Genomic DNA, 17,434 nt, shown 5'->3' on the forward strand with positions numbered 1-17,434 from the left:
TGGGGGAGATGAAACGCAGCCTGTCATATTCTGGTGATGTCTGGTAGATGGCAGTCAGAGCAAAGGTAACATGGAAGTGTTTAAACTACAGGTGAACTAATGCAAATGATTTGAAAAATTGCAATCTCAGAAACTTTTTAGCTAAAAACAGTAATAAATGTGTAAATTTTGGACAGTCAGCAGTACCAGGAGTAAAAAGCTGGTATTTGGTTTTGTACATCTGCCCAGGATGTCAGGGAAAACCACAGGGCAGGGAGTCTCCAGAACCGGGACTCTTAGCCCTGGGAGGAGCTCTCACCCACCCTTCAGTTCAGCCTTTTGAAAAATAGGAAGTGTTATGTGAGACATACAGGAAGAGAATGAATAAGCACTCTCTCCTACTGTTCAAATAAAGGAAGTAATTGCCTGTATTGCATCATGAACTAAGGGAAAAAAAACACATTAATTGAAAGACTGCTGAAGATGAAAGTCAAAGAAACTCTGTCATATTATTTTTTTTCCATTTTGCAAGTGCATATCCCACTAGTTCCTTCTGGGGCTGTACATTTGATGTAAAATTAAGAAGATCCACTGCCTCTGCTACAGATCATTACGATGGAAAAAGAAAGCTGCAAAGGCCTCTCAGCAGTAGTGTAATTTGTAAATTGTTAGGCTCAGGGTTTTTATGTGGCAGAAAATGCCAACATCCAAATTGTGCACTGTGTTCTGCACTGCATTAGAGTGAGTGCTCTCCACAAGTGTCCTAATTGTTACCATTCAAGTAAACATGGAACCCTCAGATGGGAGCACAAACTCGGGCACAGTGCTTGAGGGCTCTCCTGCCCAAGACACAGATGGACACACATAACCAAAACACACTTAAAATTCTTTAAGACTAAAACAAATTTGTAGCAGAAAAACTAAGCAACAGTTAAATATTTTCTGTTGCCTACTTCTATTCTGAAGTGGAATTAGTCTGAATAAACAGTTAGATTAGCAAGGATTTTCTGCATTCACCCTACTGGTTATTGTAGATGTTAGTGCCTAAATGGTATGTTCTCTGGTGAAAGCATTTCACAGAAAGATGAAGCAAACTATTTGGGATAAGAGTCATCTTTCTGTCCTGCAAAAACAGGTCCATGATGTGGGCTTCCTAGCTCTACAGTAAGATTAAAAATAAAGTCATTAGTTTCAACTTGGGTTCTGCACATGGTTGGGTGGGGAGACATGAGCAATGCACAAAGGAATGTACAGAGGATGAGTGAGAAACAAAAACAGACCAAGAACAGGAGGGAAGACAAAAGGCTGTATTACCAAAGGGGATTTAAAACTCTTCAGTTATGACTTGTCTGCCACTGACACACAAGCTATTGGCATCTTCTTTTCTATTATGAACTCATCTACTGTACAAGGAAAAAAACCAAGCCTGTTTAGTGAGAATTTGACTAGAATTAAGGGCCAAGTGAAGTTACAAATTATGCCGTGAGCTTTAAAAATAGATACTATGGGGTCACAGCTACCCACAAGATTTTTGCTTTTCAAAAAATGACACTCTTACTTTCTGAAGTTCATAGGCAGATTTTCTGATGGCTGAATCTTCTACCTTGGAAATTAAGGACATAATTTCCTTGGCTATAACAAACATATCATGATGAAAAGTAGTTATGGTTTTGAGAGTAATTCTGTAACACTAATTCTTCATTAATAAACAAATTTAAAAAACCTCTAAAAAACATCAACAAAACACTCACATGTTGCACTTGTATTGAGAGACAACCTAGGAAAAAAAGGGTGCTCTAAGAGGTCCTCTCTCCATATGAAAAATGAGGAGTTGCATAATGCAGAGACCTAGGAGTATTAAGAATATGGAGGGAGACCAAAAAAAATAAAATCCAGTGTGCAAAAATTATGGCAAGGAAAAGCAGCACTTGAACTGTCAGACTCAAACCAAAATGGAATTTTACTATGCAGTAGATTGTTGACAGGGGAGGAGTAATTTCTTGAAAAAATAGCACATCACAGATCAGATGAAGATAACAGCCAACAAGCCTGTATAGTATAGTCTTAGCCTGAATTTAAAAGAGTTAATACAGCAAAGACTTGTTCTGTTGCATGTGGTGTACATATTCAAATCAATGAGACATTGCCAAGTACTTCAGTGCTTTGCTGACCAGCACAGGTGATAAAAGCAGAAGTCCTGAACTGAAGAAATAAGGAATAAAAGGGAGAAGGTATGTTTGTGTAAGGAGGGTGATGACAGCAGCATTACAAAAACAAAACTTCTCAAGCAAGTAGAAAAGGCATGTAGGACTTCTGGCATCTCATGGACTGGAAAGTAGCAGGAAACATTTCCATAGCTGGGCCACTATGCTGTCCCTGACATTGTAATGAAAAACAAAACCCAAAACAAAACAAAAGAACAAATAACAAACAACCTAAACAGTCAACTTCTTTGGAAGAAATTAGACACAAATAACTCAGATAATTACATCCTTACTTTACAGCAAGCCGATTTTGCTCAGCAGTGAGTTCCTCAGCTTGTCGTCCTATTCCTGGAAAGAAAAGACATATTAGATCATTCCAAAAGACAAACAGTAAAAGCTATTCCCAAAGCTTTATGCTTGCACCCCACAAATAAATTTCTAAAGCCATAATTTCAAAATTTCTTTGTCACAGGTGGTTTTTAAACGTCTTAATCTCTAACTTTTATGTCAAGTTCTACTCTATCTCTTTACCCAGTTCCTTACCTCATTCCCCCCTTCTCACCCTGGCTACACTGTCAGGAAGAGCAGCCATAGATAGCATTCCCACACACACAATGGAAGTGGCAATGCCACCAACTGGCTGCGACCCCCAACAACCTCTACAAACTGTCCTGGGCTTGAAAAACCTCTGTTGCCAGAAGCTGCTGGCTCATTTAAGCACAAGCCTCCCGCTGGCTCATTGGTGAGAAATGGAGCATTTCACAGCAGGAGGAGTGGGCAGGGGAAGGGAAACAGGGATTCAGGGAACAGAAGGTCCACTGGTGTGAACGAGCAGCCCAGCTGCCTGCTGCTGAAGCAAGCCTAAACATCCACATCAGTAATAATCTGGAATTGTACAAGGTCCAGACTGGAAGGGTGACCTCCTGTTGAGTGCACAAGACCTTTGGGGCCAGAGGTAGCACATAAACTCAATGTCCCAGGAAAACGATGGAAAAATCTTGTGTCATGGCCAGTGGTAAACAGATACTGCTTATAGTACATACCTCAAAACCTTCACCCTAGAACTTTAGCTGCACACACTGCAGGGAATCCACTGGCTTCAGCAGAACTATACGGGATGAGTCACAGGACTTGATGTGGAGTATGTGCACAGCTCCATGTGCACAGCCCCAGAAGATCAGGGGCTTGGCACCAATTGTCACTACTGTTCCAAACATATTGGCCATAATTACCAATACAGACACAGGACCCACATCCTAAAACGACTGCTGATAAGCTGCTCATTTGCATTCTCTCTCCACTGTTTCAGTTTGTAAATACTGGGAGGGCCTGAATTTCAGAGAAACAATTAGCACTTAATTACTTAAAGAACTGGGTATTTTGTTTGTCTGTTTCCATTTACTGACAGCTGTGTTAAATTTTTACAAATACAAATTTGCCACTGATGCTTGAACTGCAAGCTGCCTTCATTTGATCAACTGCTCCATATATGGATGTTTGCAATGTAATGAGCCTTTTCCACCACCATTAATCTGTAGGATTTCTCGTCTGTGTAGAATGCCTCTACCTCTGCTGTTGTCTTTTTCCTTTCTGTCTGGTCATTCAATATCCTAGGTGTGTACCTTGGCTGCTGTGGAATTGCAGCAATTCCTGAGCTGACTCAACTTACAGAAGCAGATAAACCTCGGCAACATGAATGCCAACATGGTCAATTAGCCAAGCTTCCAGCTGTATCTATTATACCCAGATAAAAGCATTAGATTCACTTGTCCAATCCTGGCTTGCAAACAATGCCAGGCCCCCGTGTGCCATCACCTAAATCTTTGCTCACAACTCTATAGCAAGGCACTTATTCAGTCACCCACAGCTTGTAAGGCAGTGGGCCTCAGACCATCAGAAATTCACATGGCAACATCAGTAGGCACAAGCAATAATGCTACTGATGACAAGTGACATTTTTAGCCCTTGCACTGTACTAGACACAGGCGTTTTACAGGGAAATAATAGCGCTCTTTGTCACAGCACAGCACAAGACTGAAGACAATGTTATTTTGCTTGCAACTGTGCTTCTCTCTGCACTGGGGAAAAGCTACTGAATTCTATCTCTCACAATTCATGGAGTACATTACCACCACATATATCAGGGCTAGCATATTTTTTGCTAAATTAACATGAATGACTGAACATATGTATCAACAGCTCTTGACTTCTGAGAATCAGTAACAGCTTCAGAGAACTTAATGGAGATGCACTGCAGCATCTAAACAGGAGATACTGGTACTAGCTAAAATCCAAATTGGGTCCCAAGGAAGTAGAATACCCAAAGGGGAAACCAGTTGTCTCTGATATTGCAAAGACAGTTTGAGCCTAAAAACTGATCAAAAGTTTAAGTTTCTAATTTTCTTCCATAAAGCATTTTTCCGCTTCATTTGGAACAATTCACTGAACTACATTCATTCACTCCATAAATCAACCACGAAATTCACTGGTATATACAGGCTGTCTTCAGAACATGGGAAGAGATTCCTTTTCTTACCATCATGTAGCTGGCATGCAAGTGTTGTGATCTTCTGTGTAATTATCATCAGCGGACTATAACAAAGACAGAAACAACAGTTACATGTCTTGCAATACAAATTATTCCCAACTTTCTCACTGAATGTCTTTATGCCTTTAAAAGGCATAACTGTATTAGCAACAAGTAGAAAACATCCAATTAAAGCTGAAGCAGGCACTCAGGCATAAGACAATTGCCTGGGTTCAAAACAACCCCACAGTAACTTGCACTGGAATTTTTAATTGCTAAGTGCACACAAAGCCTTATTTTATATCTCCCTATCGTGCAACACTGCAAATTGTAGTTCAGAAGAAATCACACCACCAGGAAATACCAGCTTCTGCAGCCCACTGAGCTTCTTTTCAGGCAAAGAGCAAATTGAAGCCCCATACAACTAAACACTAGAATACAGCAGTGCTGCTGTAACCCAACTCTGGCTCTTCTTACTGTTTGTTACTCTCCTATTGTTTGTCTCCTCAGTGCCCTAAAAAATGTTGACTCTGCAGATACAGATGCTTATTTCCCCGCATGAATAGCTCTATCAATTAGGACTGTGTGCAAATACCAGAATAGCTGTCAGCACAGCAGTTTCCAGCTTGCTTATTGGCCACGCATCTACGTTGTGAACAGCCCGTACAAGATACACCATCCAGCTGGGAGTGTATGGGCATGTGGGATCTGGAGCCTCTGGAAAAAGGAGCTGGCTGTACCCGAGGCAGGCTTGCAGAAGCCCAGCAGCTTTGGTGCCAACTAAACACTCCGCACAGAAATAGCCACTGCTCCCAGTGGGGCCAGTCATACTTCCCATATCCAGCTTTACAGAGCTTCTTGGCACTGAAGGCAAATGTGAGCTGCTGCAGCTAAGGAATGGGGAAAAAGACTAAACTCAGCTTGGTGGGATCAGGAGCTGGCTCCCACAAGGATAAAGGACACAGCCAAGAGCATTTAGAGGATGGTAAGAGGAAAGATGGTAGGAAAACCAGGGGGATAATTGACCATTTCCTCAGTTTAGGGTGGCACCCCAGGCACAAAGCCTGGTGCTGAACATCTCGAAGGACCCATGGCAGGCAAACCAAGGGATGAGCAACCCATCACACTGCTTCTCCCAATCTCTCTGACACTGGGGACAGTAGCACAGGGTGCCCAGATCACTCACAACAACAATAGCCACAGGATGGGAATGGCTGATGAGGATACACCACATTTTAAAAGCATTAGTTGTGATGACTGTATGTAAAACCAGTCCCACAAGAGATCTGCCTTCACTGAGGATTAATACAATGGGTTGTCTCCATTTGAGAATAAATTGACAGCATTAACCAGATGGAGGTTTCTGTTTGAACACAAATGATGTCTTCAACCTGGAAATGAAAACTTGAGTTTGTACACATTTATTTAACTATTTACACTGTTTGACTAGTATATGGAACTTTTTTAAGAGACATAGATGTTTGCCCCAAACATTACAGCTCTTCATTTTAACTACTGAAATATATTTTCTGGGACATAACTAAAAAAAGAAGTTGAGGGATTTTTTTTTTTTTTTTAGTTCAAGAACTGTGATTTTTGTCACAGATTTCTCAAGGTAAAGAAAAAACTGTGGAACTTACATTCACTGATGTAGTCTCTGTCTAAAATAACAGTCAAATACTTATGTTCTACAGAGATTTTCAAGAGATTCTGGATCATCCTTAACTAAATCAACCTACTGGCTACAATCAAATGTAAACCCAATGGCTAAGGTAAACTGTTTACAACCTGATTACCCCTCCTAATATAAATCAAACAGATTCCCAAGATAATTCATGGGCTGAGCATGGTAAACACACAAATACTGGCAAAAGACATTCTTTCATTTTAAGTGGGGTTTTTTTAAACACTTTTTCAAGAGACCACAAGTAATTCTGTGAGGGTAATTTGCATTTTCTACCCAAAACCAGAACATGCAATATCAGCCAATTATTCAATCAGAAACTGCTTTTATCACTTCAGAAGTACCTACTTTAACTGCCAATTAAAAAAGTTAGCACAAAAAAAAAATCAAAATAGGCTTAAATATACACAGAACTCGAATAAAATTGTAACAGAGGGGTTTGTACAGCAGCTCTTCTTGGGTCACCTAGACCACTGATAATAGCTAAGGAATGGACAAATTCAACAATGACTTTTCATCTTCCAGCAATATTGTCAAACAGTCATTCTCAACTTTATTCCAATTAATCTTTCAAGAAAAGTGATTTATAAGCTGTTTTTATTATTATTATTTTCAACATCCTGTTTCCCAAAGTAGATTTTCCCAGACAAAATTCAGCTTTGCTTTCAAAGATACATAAATCCTAATCCTTTAAGCATATGAAAAGGCAGATTTTTTTTTAATCCTTAAGAGAAACAGAGGCTGTCACTGAATCAAGTCGTTTTATTGCAATAAACACAAATTTTTATTTTGAAAGTGTTTGACCTTTTTAGCTTTATGGGGGAACATTAACACTTGCTTCAAATTGCTTCAATTTGTTGCATATGTTTCTTATGGCAAGCACTTCACGTCAATATTGAAATGGGTAACTTTAAACCTCAGGCTCTAAGCCAAAACTGTATGACTTCAAGTGTCTAAATTTAGACACTTGTCTTAGACAAGGCCCCCATGGTAAGCCAGAGAGAACCAAAATGCAAACAATCCAAGGGCAGCAGGAGTAAAGCCTGCACTGAACTCATAATACATATAAACACAGAGGAAAGAGGCTCTCCTCATCTATATTAGGAATTCATTGCTTCATTGATGGCACACTGTAAGCCAACAAAACAAGTCAGCCTTTCCTGCACTTTCATCAGAAAAGATGGACAGTCTTTCTCCCTCAAACCTCCCAGCTTCAGAGGAGACAAGGAATAACAAAAGCGACATGTCTGTCAAGGTGAGTGGGAAGGAAGTATCATTAGATACCTCCTGCTCTCCCTCCTGATATCATCATATTACATGTCATACATATTTTCCAGAGTGGCTGGAAAGTGGCCCAGCAGAAAAGGACCTGGGGGAGGCTGGTCAACAGCCAGCTGAACAGGAGCCAGCATGAGCCCAGGTGGCCAAGAAGGCCAAGGGCACCCTGGCCTGTATCAGCAGTAGTGTGGCCAGCAGGACCGGGGCAGAGATTGTCCCTCTGTACTCAGCACTGGCGAGGCCACACCTCCAATCCTGCATTCAGTTCAATTCAGGGGATAATGAGGGACTGCAGCATGTCCAAAGAAGGGCAACAGAGCTGGGGAAGGGTCTGAAGCACAAGTCCAATGATGAGTGACTGAGGGAGCTGGGATTGTTTAGATTGTTTAGGAAAAAAGAGGCTCATGGGGGACCTTGTTGCTCTTTACAGCTGCCTGAGGGTGTAGCCAGGTGGGAGTCAGTCTCTTCTCTTGACCTGCACCAGGGAAGGTTTAGGTTAGATATCTAATTAAGATTTTTACAGAAAGAGTGATTAGACATTGGAATGCACTGCCCAGGGAAGTGGTGGAGTCACTGTCCCTGGAGGTGTTTAAAACAACTGGATGTGGCACTCAGTGCCACGGTCTAATTGACATGGTAGCCATCGATCATAAGTTGGACTTGATGATCTCAGAGATCTTTTTCAACCTAACTGATTCTGTGATCTCTTTTCTACCCTCCTCAGGTGGGTGGAAAACGCTGTAGAGTAGCTACAGGATGACACACACTAAATCTTTCACGAGATCAGTGTCAGGTATCAGCCAACACTTCACACAAAGGGTAAGCAATGTTTCAGGTGAACAAGGAGCATTCTCCTCCCTCCTCTCTTCCTGCCCACCATTCCCCACTGACTTGATCTCAGGGAGACCATGTTGCTGCAGGAAAAGACAGAGCACAACAAAATAATTACATTACTGGAACTCTCCCTTAAAGGTGGGGAGTGGGGAGGGAAAAACCATAAAATCCTAAACATGTAAGTTTTGATTATTATAACTTTGAAATACCAGAGTATTGAATTACTATTTCTATTCAGCCTTTCAGGCAAGCTGTAACTTTAAACAGCAATGAAACATTGAGTATGTCAATACATTAAATACAGCTCCATATCACATACACTCAACTGTTTCCAACATGATACTATTTTAACCCTTAGACTCTACTGGAAAAAGTCAATAGTGCTAAAAATAAGAAAGGAAGTTAACAAAACTATAAACATCCCAATACCTTTTCTTACTCCCAAATTTTGTGATGCACAGGTTTTTGGAGGGGAGCAATTAGGTTGAATTCAAAAAGAAAATCTACCTACTACAGATGAAGCACAAAGACTTATCCCTAGGAAGGAAGCATTTGAAATAAAACACATTTAGGAGCCTAAACAATTTGTAATCCATCACATTTGAACACCTACCGATTGCTTTGCTGCCACATGCTGAGTGGTGATTCCACACCCTCTTCATTTGTCCTATTAAGCACTACAGATACAAACTACCACAGAATCAGAGAATCAGATTTATGTGTAGTGTGATTTCCCCTCCCTTCCCATGTTTTATATATTGGCTATGAGTTTAATCTTAGGTTGTAGCTGCGCAGTAACTCTTACACACAAGCCATAGTGGCCAATTTTTCATTAAAAAAAAAAAAAATCAAGAAATTGACCCAAGGACCATTTTATTTTTCAAGGCATTTAACATAAGGTAAAGACAGCTTTGAGTTTTTGTTTACTTCACATTAGATGTCTTGAGAAATAACACAAGACTAAGATGCAACTGTATACAGAGAATGCTCAATAGAAGGGTTTAGTCCCCTAAATAAATCCTTCCAAATGAGAACATATCAGTGAATATAATTTTTAAATACAGCTTGCCCCAATGCAATAAATTTGCCAGAAGCACAGGTCAGTGGAGTAAAGATGTTTTGTTTGTAGACTGCTGTGGGGGTCCTCACCGTATCACAGGCTGGCTTCTGCACTTGAGCAAGTTTCGATGCTTACGAGAGAAAAGACATTTTCCAAGCACAGTCTGCTTGACCTTAGGTAATCCCATGGAGAAGTCTGGCACACGCTTGCTAGAAATAGTTTCCACTGACCTGATTTCACTAAAAGAGGAGGTGGAGTCAAAAGGCTCATAGCAGACAAGACTCCAAAACAGAGAACATGTATTTCAGGGTTACCTCTGCAGCGCTGAAGCCATGACAAGAAGTTCACACAGTCACACCCTGCTGTGACAGTAACCATTGCTGACAAGGGGATGGCCAAGCTGGCAGTGAGCTTGTACTTTTGCTTTCAACAGTAAAAGGAAGAAGTACTGAAGTACATCAGAGGAAAAACACTTCACTAAACACACTTGCCACCTCCAAAGCAAATTACAGTTTCCTTCATGTGATGTGTTGTCTTTTATTTTTTTGTGTGTGTGTGTGTGAAGTATTTCTTAAGCTTTCATGCTAGAAGCATTTCATTTAAAAGAGTGTTTACTTCTGGAGAAGTGTCCAGGGATGTACTAGATGCGTGGAGCTCTCTAGTAGTGATAGCCTGCTTTAAATCTGCCTAGATCCCACACAGCAGTTCCTGTAGGGCTCCTGTGACTCCAATGGTAAGTGATCTCAAGGCTGTTTCCAGTGGACAAGCACCAAGTTGAGCAGCAAAGCAGCAAGCAGGCATGGCAAACAGACTGACCCCCCTTACTCACCCTGCACCTGCACTGCTGCACTGCCTCTGGGGACCAGCTGCACACCAAAGTTACCCAGCACTGCAGGAACAAACACTGCAGCAATATACTGCACGTCATACATTTAGAAGACAAGAAAATAAAAATAACCAACTGAACTTGCAGGAACAGACAACATTTCTGCTCTGTGTTTTCACATGGTAACATCTATCTTTGCTTTCATCAGCAAATGTAGTTCCTTTGTGAAAAACGGCTGCTGTACTTTTATTCCTTCCTTTTGTGGTTGAAACTAGAAGCCACTGAGAGAGGAAAAAACTAGCAACAAAGCACTAACCACCGAGCAAAAATTCACTGCCTGAAGTGACACTTGTTACTGAAGCATCTGCTTATATATGTGGCTTTTTGGAAGGGTTCTCTCAACAATCGTCCCTTTCTAGGTGGTTTGCTGAGAATGCTGCTGCTGCTCCGCATTTGGGATAGGGAAAACACAAAGCGGATGTCTGGAGAGTGATGTCCACCAAAGCATTTGTGTAAAAGCTACAGATTTGACAGATATGGGAAGGAAAACTGCTCAAGTCTCCCAGATACTTCAGCTATGGTCTCTCTAAGACCAATACTGAACACTGCATGTGGTGATCTTCACAAACTGAGTTTCTCTTCTGTAAGGAATGGTAGCAAGAATTATAGAATCATTAAGACTAGAAAAGACCTCTAGGATAATTTAATCCACCTGTTAACCCAGCACTGCCATCTTCACCACTAAACCATGTCCCCAAGTGCCATAACTGCATCTTTTATGAACACTTCCAGGGATGGTGACACCACCACTTCCCTGAGCAGCCTGTTCCAATGCTTGAAACACTTTCCATAAAGAAACTTCCTAAAATCCAATCAAACCCTCTCCTGGTATAACTTGAGGCCATTTCCTCTTGTTCTGTCACTTGTTATATAGGAGAAGCTTTACCCTAGCCTTACTACAACCTCCTTTCAAGCAGTTGTAAAGACTGATAAGGTCCCTCCTGTTCTCTAGGCTAAACAACCCCAGATCTCTCAGCCACTACTCATATATGAAAGAAACTCCTGTACACACAATCATTCTCTGACATTTCACTGAAAAACCTGCAATATTAGGAAATTTTACTCAGACACTGCAAGAATTCAAAGAGGAAACTAAAAAGTTCTATGGCCCAAATTACGCAAAGAATTGAAACAGATACAAGTTCCATATCTTCTGACTTTTATCTGGATGATGAGGTGCATCTGGCATTTGGTCATGAAGCTTGCGCAACTGAAATCCTATCTATTACTACTTTCTAAAAATCAGAATCAAGATTCCTCATTTTAAACTAATTTTCCTTAAAGCTATTATATTGCTATACTCAATCTGAGCCTGTGATACAAAGGAAAAAAACACAAACTGTATGATATTATTATGGTTTTTATAAAGTTGTATAGGCAGGCAACTTACCAGCATAATCCTCTTAGCATAAAGAAGAAGAAATAAGAGAGAGAAAGAGTTAGGATTTAATTTTTCCAGGTACAATGTATAAATGTCATGGCAAACCAAGCAAAATAAAACATGCATGTTTCTCTCAAAGATTGATTTGAATTAAGGGGGAAGCACAGGATGCAGTCACTGTACAATTAGCATTCAAAAACAAATAGAATTTTTGAAGAAGCAATAGAGAGAAAATTCCTAAATTACATAATCACTTATTTGAGAAATATTATATCTGAAAGTATTTTGATAAAATATATACATATTTTTAAAAAATAATTGGAATTGAACTGCAGCAAGCTGGAAATTGTTTTCCTTAAAACCTGGCAGTAGTTTTAAAAAGCCCACAAGTTTTTCCTTAAGTACTATGCAATACATGAAGAACTCTTAAATTGAGAAAAAGCTGCAAGCAGCTTGAATACAGTTTTGACAGTGAGACCCAGTGACCAAATCTTCCCTTTGCAGGAGTTAAGAATTAACTAATCACCAGCAGGTAAGAAGTCCCTTATTTCTTATTTTGTAACCTGGAAGTGATATGCCACAGCTTGATCTTCCATTTTCCAATTTGCTTAAGATATGACTCAAAAGTTACCTTGTTCTCTCCATCTCTACCTGCATTTTACAAGATCTGTTCTCAAAATGGGAGGGCTCCCAAAAAAATAGCACGGCCAACTATTAGAAAAAACACTCTAAAAATGTATTTGCAAGCACACTTCAAAAGTGTTATGCATGCAAATTGTTAATTGCACAAGGCAGATCAAGAGGGCAAATGAGGGACACTGGCTTACAGCACTGCCACTGGGAAACACTCAATGGCTCATCACTTCAGGAAAATGACATTGGAAAGCTGATGGCAATAGAACTGGTTATGTGCCTATTTGATGTGGATTAAAACTTCCTCCTTGCAAGCAGATAGCACCAGACTTATGGGGTACTGAAACCTCAAACATAAGTCAGCAGCTGATGGGTTTTTTGTTGCAACTTAAAGATTCCTCCAAATCCAGTGTCTTGCCTTCTCAACATATATCCCCAGGCACATTCACCCAAAACTGTGGAAGGCTGGGGGGAGATGGGTACATCTCCATGGTTCAGTCTGATGCATTTCTGAAACCCTGAGGGAGAATTTTAATGCCATCCTCCCAGCCAGACCCTGTCCTAATGATTCCCTATTACCACATGCAACAGATGAGGAACCATTAAATATGGGAGAACAAGCAAGAGGAGGTTCAGTTGCTGCTCATACATAGTAAAACTGTGTACAGGCAGTATATTTTGTCTCTCTGGGTCATTACATCTGTTCAGGTATGTGCAAAAAGCTTCAATGGGCACTTATTTACAGCTAAAGAAAACAGGTTTTAAGACAGATTTATGAGGGTGATCTGGGTTTCAACACTTTGGATTGCAAGTTTTTATTGATACCACTACAGTATTTTTATTTATTCTTAGCTTTTAAAGTATACCATGAAGATGCAATTCATATCTGTAGTACATTTTCCACTTGTTTACTACTTGGTAGTTTTATTTTTGACTGAAGTTTAGGAATTGGTGTGTATCTTGAGGCATCAAGTCAAAATCAAATGACAGTGTAAGTTCAAGCACTGTTTTTTCACTCAAGCTCATCATTAAATAAGTGTAATTACTTTTCCATCAAGGGAGCAGAGAACACTACTTAATCCATAACAACCACCATTCCTCTTCTTTTGCCCCCAGTCTCAGCTGGATCTTTATTAAATGTATTCAGAGAGAGAGAGAGAGAGAGTTAATATGCATCACAGTGCATTTCTGAACACAATATTCAGAAAAGCATGATCTCTCTCATTTCTCTCTCTGTCTCTTACACACACTGAGTTATAGCATTCCAATCCCATTTATAGCCTTCTTGGTACTACATGCTCTTTGAGGACATGCTTTGTGTATTAAAAGAACTGTAGAAAAAAATTACAGAACTAAATATATTTAAATATATACATTCCTATTGCTGCAGCCTCCTTAATAAAAAAACCTCAGGAGTTTGAGAGAAACTTCACCACCTGAAGTTTAATTAAATGCTGAAATCCACCACCTTAAAGAGAGAGACACAGGCACAAAGACAGCAAAAACCTTCATTCTCCTACTCTGTGCCTGTAAGATTAAAGAGACTTGGAAGAGTTGTGTAAAACTTACTGTGTGAGTTTACAGAAATTTTCCATGGTATGTTACTAATTACTGTGCCTTCAGACATTCAATTAAACAAGTGGAATACAGATTAGCATGCTGGTTTTAAATCACACAGAAGCATACCTTCCTCTCACAAACAAAGCACATAGGGTTAGCTGTCTCTACCTCTGCAAAGCATCCTCCACTGCTTCTCTGAGTGAAAGCAGAGACTACAGTATGAAAACTGTCTCACACATAACACAGCATACAAAAAGTTGTGCTATTTAAGCAGCAGCCACAAGCTGGCCCCGTGACAGAATCAGTGCTGACAACCTGAGCTGATCTCTTGTCTCTCTGCTTGGGTTACTCACCCAGCTCCATCAGCAACTCACCCCTGCCCAAGTCCTGCCCTCACACCCTGGAGAGCCTGGGCTGGGAAACACCTTCCCAGCTGGTGCTTCAAGATAATTCACAGTGGAGGAAAGGAGACACAGAGCTGACAGCTGTGCCTAGGAAGCTGGAAGAAGAGCAGCCCACCCCACCTCTCAGGGCAGACCACCAGGGAGCAGAGCATCAGCCACTTAAGTCACTCCTACAGCTCCAGGGAGAGACTGCCCAGTTAATCTTCCCAGGCTGCTCTGCAGGGAAACCTGGCAGGCTAACTAAGCTCTACCTTCCCAACTACACACCTTATAGCAAGAAAACAATAGAAACAATAAATCAGTACAAAAATCATACAGTGCTTATCCCTTTAAAAAAAAAAACAAACAAAACCCAAACAAAAAAAAACCCAAACAAACAAAAAAGAAACCACCCAAACCCAAAACAAAACAAACAAAACAAACCCCAACAAAACCCCAAAGATCACAACAAAAGCCTCAGAAAAAGCTTAAGGGAAACAAAATTGCAGGTACTCCACAAAGAAAATAAAAAATATTCTTACAACTTACTAACATCAACTAATACTGATTGACATGGGAAACAGTTTGCAGACTCACTCACCCGGAAAAATCTGTAGTGAGAATACCATAATGAAATATGTATATTCGGCTTATGTGGCACAATGTGAGGTATCCCATAGCTACGACAAAGGAGTACCTAAAAACACAACACACAAAACACATAGTTACCAACACAAGTACCAACAAGAACTAGAATCACTCAGATTGGGCTGGGCTTGTTTCAGTTTTTTCAAATCAGATTGTTAAAAAGTCTGGAGTCATGCTACAAGACCTGGAAAAAATTCTCAAAGGTGGCTCATGGTTTTGTGTACTCAGCTGGAACCTTACAGACATGTCTCCTCATACTGGGGATAGGGGAAAAAATGGAAGAAAAAATAGGATCAGCTCAAGTTGCAAAATTTAATTTTCAAAGTTCCCATGTTCATATATTATTTTGAAATTTATGTCCAACTTAAATATTTGAAACCAGATGATACTGTATGTCATTCACTGAAGTTATCCTCTGCATTTTTGTCTGTAAATGTTCTTTATGTATAAGTCTTCCTCAGATTTAGCAAAGACTGAAAGCTTAAGGTATTCTCTCTCTCATTATATTATATAAAGGCAGATGATTGCACATAGTCCAATCCTTTCAGCTCTCCACACTGAAGCACACCATCTTCCAAAAAAATCACAGAATCAGATAAATTGGAAAGGACCTAGAAGATCACTTCAGAAGCATTCCTTAGGTAGGATGTGATAAATTCACTCTGTGTTTCAAGATGATAGCACACTTCTGTTGGGTAGGGTGGGAACATGATTCTACCTTAACAACTGAATAGTCTGAAGACTGAAAATATTGCAGTGTCTGCATGGGCAAATGCAGCCTTTCATACAAGTACTTCTCCCTGTATTTACATGAGCAAGGAAGAGGATACTGGGGAGGAAAGAAGTGGATGGATGCTTGGAGACAGACTGACACATGAAGCAAATTACGCTGCAATGGAGAGCTGGGACACCAGAATGAAAGGCTGGCACCATATGGACAGGCCAGGACCAGGTCTACTGGTGTCCTCCATAGCAGAGGTTATCCATGCAGGAGAGAAGAGGCAAAGACCAACAGACTACAGAAGATGGCACATCCTGCATGCCTGGTAGGGCTGAGCCTCGGGAGGCTGGTTAGCACACACTGCCAAGAAGGGTCCTCCACAGACCCATGAAAACATCCACCACGGGAGAACTAAAGGTGAAATCAGGCAAGAGGATCAGGCAGCAGACAACTGAAAAAGAGCCAGACCTTTGTCAAATTATGGCTGGTTTTAAAAGAAATTAGTATTTTCTCCCCAGGGGGCTAATAAACTGCAGTGTGAGTGACAGTGATGGATCACAAGGCAACCTGTGGGTCATGTGGCCCACAGCAAACAGCTGGATGAAAAGCAGACTGAAGGGACATGACAGATTCTTCAGGAGATTCGGAATAGAATTTATTGTATTTTATCTGGGTCAGGCATTCAGTCCTGCCTCAGCAAGGTCCTTGGTTTCTCCTCATGGAAAGCATCCATCCAAAGGCAAATCACCCATCTCAGATATGAAACAGCGAGATGCACGATGAAGGATCTAAACTAAGCCCCCATGCTGAGGTGTAAAGCACTTAGATTGAAACAGGGGGCAAGCAGGGAGAGATACACTGAACTGCTGCTGCAGCTGGGAGCATTTCTGATGCTGGATTAATTTGTCCGTTTATATGCCTTGAAGGCTAGCAGCTTCACCAGAGAGCAAACTAGCAAAAAATAACCAGGGAAAAGAGTATAAAGGTTAAATTATGCAGTTTATTTAATTTGCTCTCTTCCACTGTGTTTTTCTGGGGGAATAAAGAGCCAAGTCTTGAAGCCCCACTCTGAGGGATCTGTTCCCCTATATGAACATGTCAAGACCTTAAAGTGGCCTTGTTCTAGCTTACTCTCAACTGGTTTGAATACATTTAATTTGCCAAAATTAAAAATGTGGATGCACTTTGAGTCACACTGCTGTGACTAGTAGAATACAATAGAAAAGTCCCACCTCAATCCTCCCTCAGAACTCCTGAGGTTTTTCAGCACATTGGAAGGGCATTTCACATTGACTCAAATCAACACATGACTGTCTTGCAGCAGTGGGTGACATTATACAAACTAGCTTGATTTGTGTTTCAGTATAAAGCTATTTTGTTGTTAGCCACTGTGGCTAATTGGCTAAAGAGGAAGAGTAAGGGGGTTTCCCGTTGAAGCTATGTCCTTTTCCTTATCACCACCCCAAGTTGTCTGGGAAGATGTAAATAACTAGTGGATGATTCCTTTGTAGACTCAGTTCTTCTAATCTACAGCCACTAACTCCTGCATTTCCCTCAAGTGACATGCAGGGACAATGACCAGAAAACCATACTACAAATTTTTAACACCTTTTTATTTTGGTCTCTGGATGGCATTTCTTTAACAAACATTGTCCA

General features: G+C 40.6%; 1 protein-coding gene across 1 annotated transcript in view; it reads right to left on the reverse strand.

Moving 5' to 3' along the window:
• MBOAT1 (membrane bound glycerophospholipid O-acyltransferase 1) overlaps positions 1 to 17,434 on the reverse strand; it is a 55,416-nt gene that overhangs the window by 13,630 nt on the left and 24,352 nt on the right. Inside the window, exons 4-6 of the mRNA XM_021553460.4 lie at positions 15,011 to 15,106; positions 4,720 to 4,775; positions 2,477 to 2,531 (exon numbers count right to left, since the gene is read on the reverse strand). Of these exons, the coding sequence (XP_021409135.1) occupies positions 2,477 to 2,531; positions 4,720 to 4,775; positions 15,011 to 15,106 (207 nt within the window). The remainder of the gene's footprint in view (positions 1 to 2,476; positions 2,532 to 4,719; positions 4,776 to 15,010; positions 15,107 to 17,434) is intronic.

The sequence above is a fragment of the Lonchura striata genome, chromosome 2 (genome assembly GCF_050655825.1).
Source record: "Lonchura striata isolate lonStrDom1 chromosome 2, ASM5065582v1, whole genome shotgun sequence".
NCBI classification, from domain to species: Eukaryota; Metazoa; Chordata; class Aves; order Passeriformes; family Estrildidae; genus Lonchura; species Lonchura striata.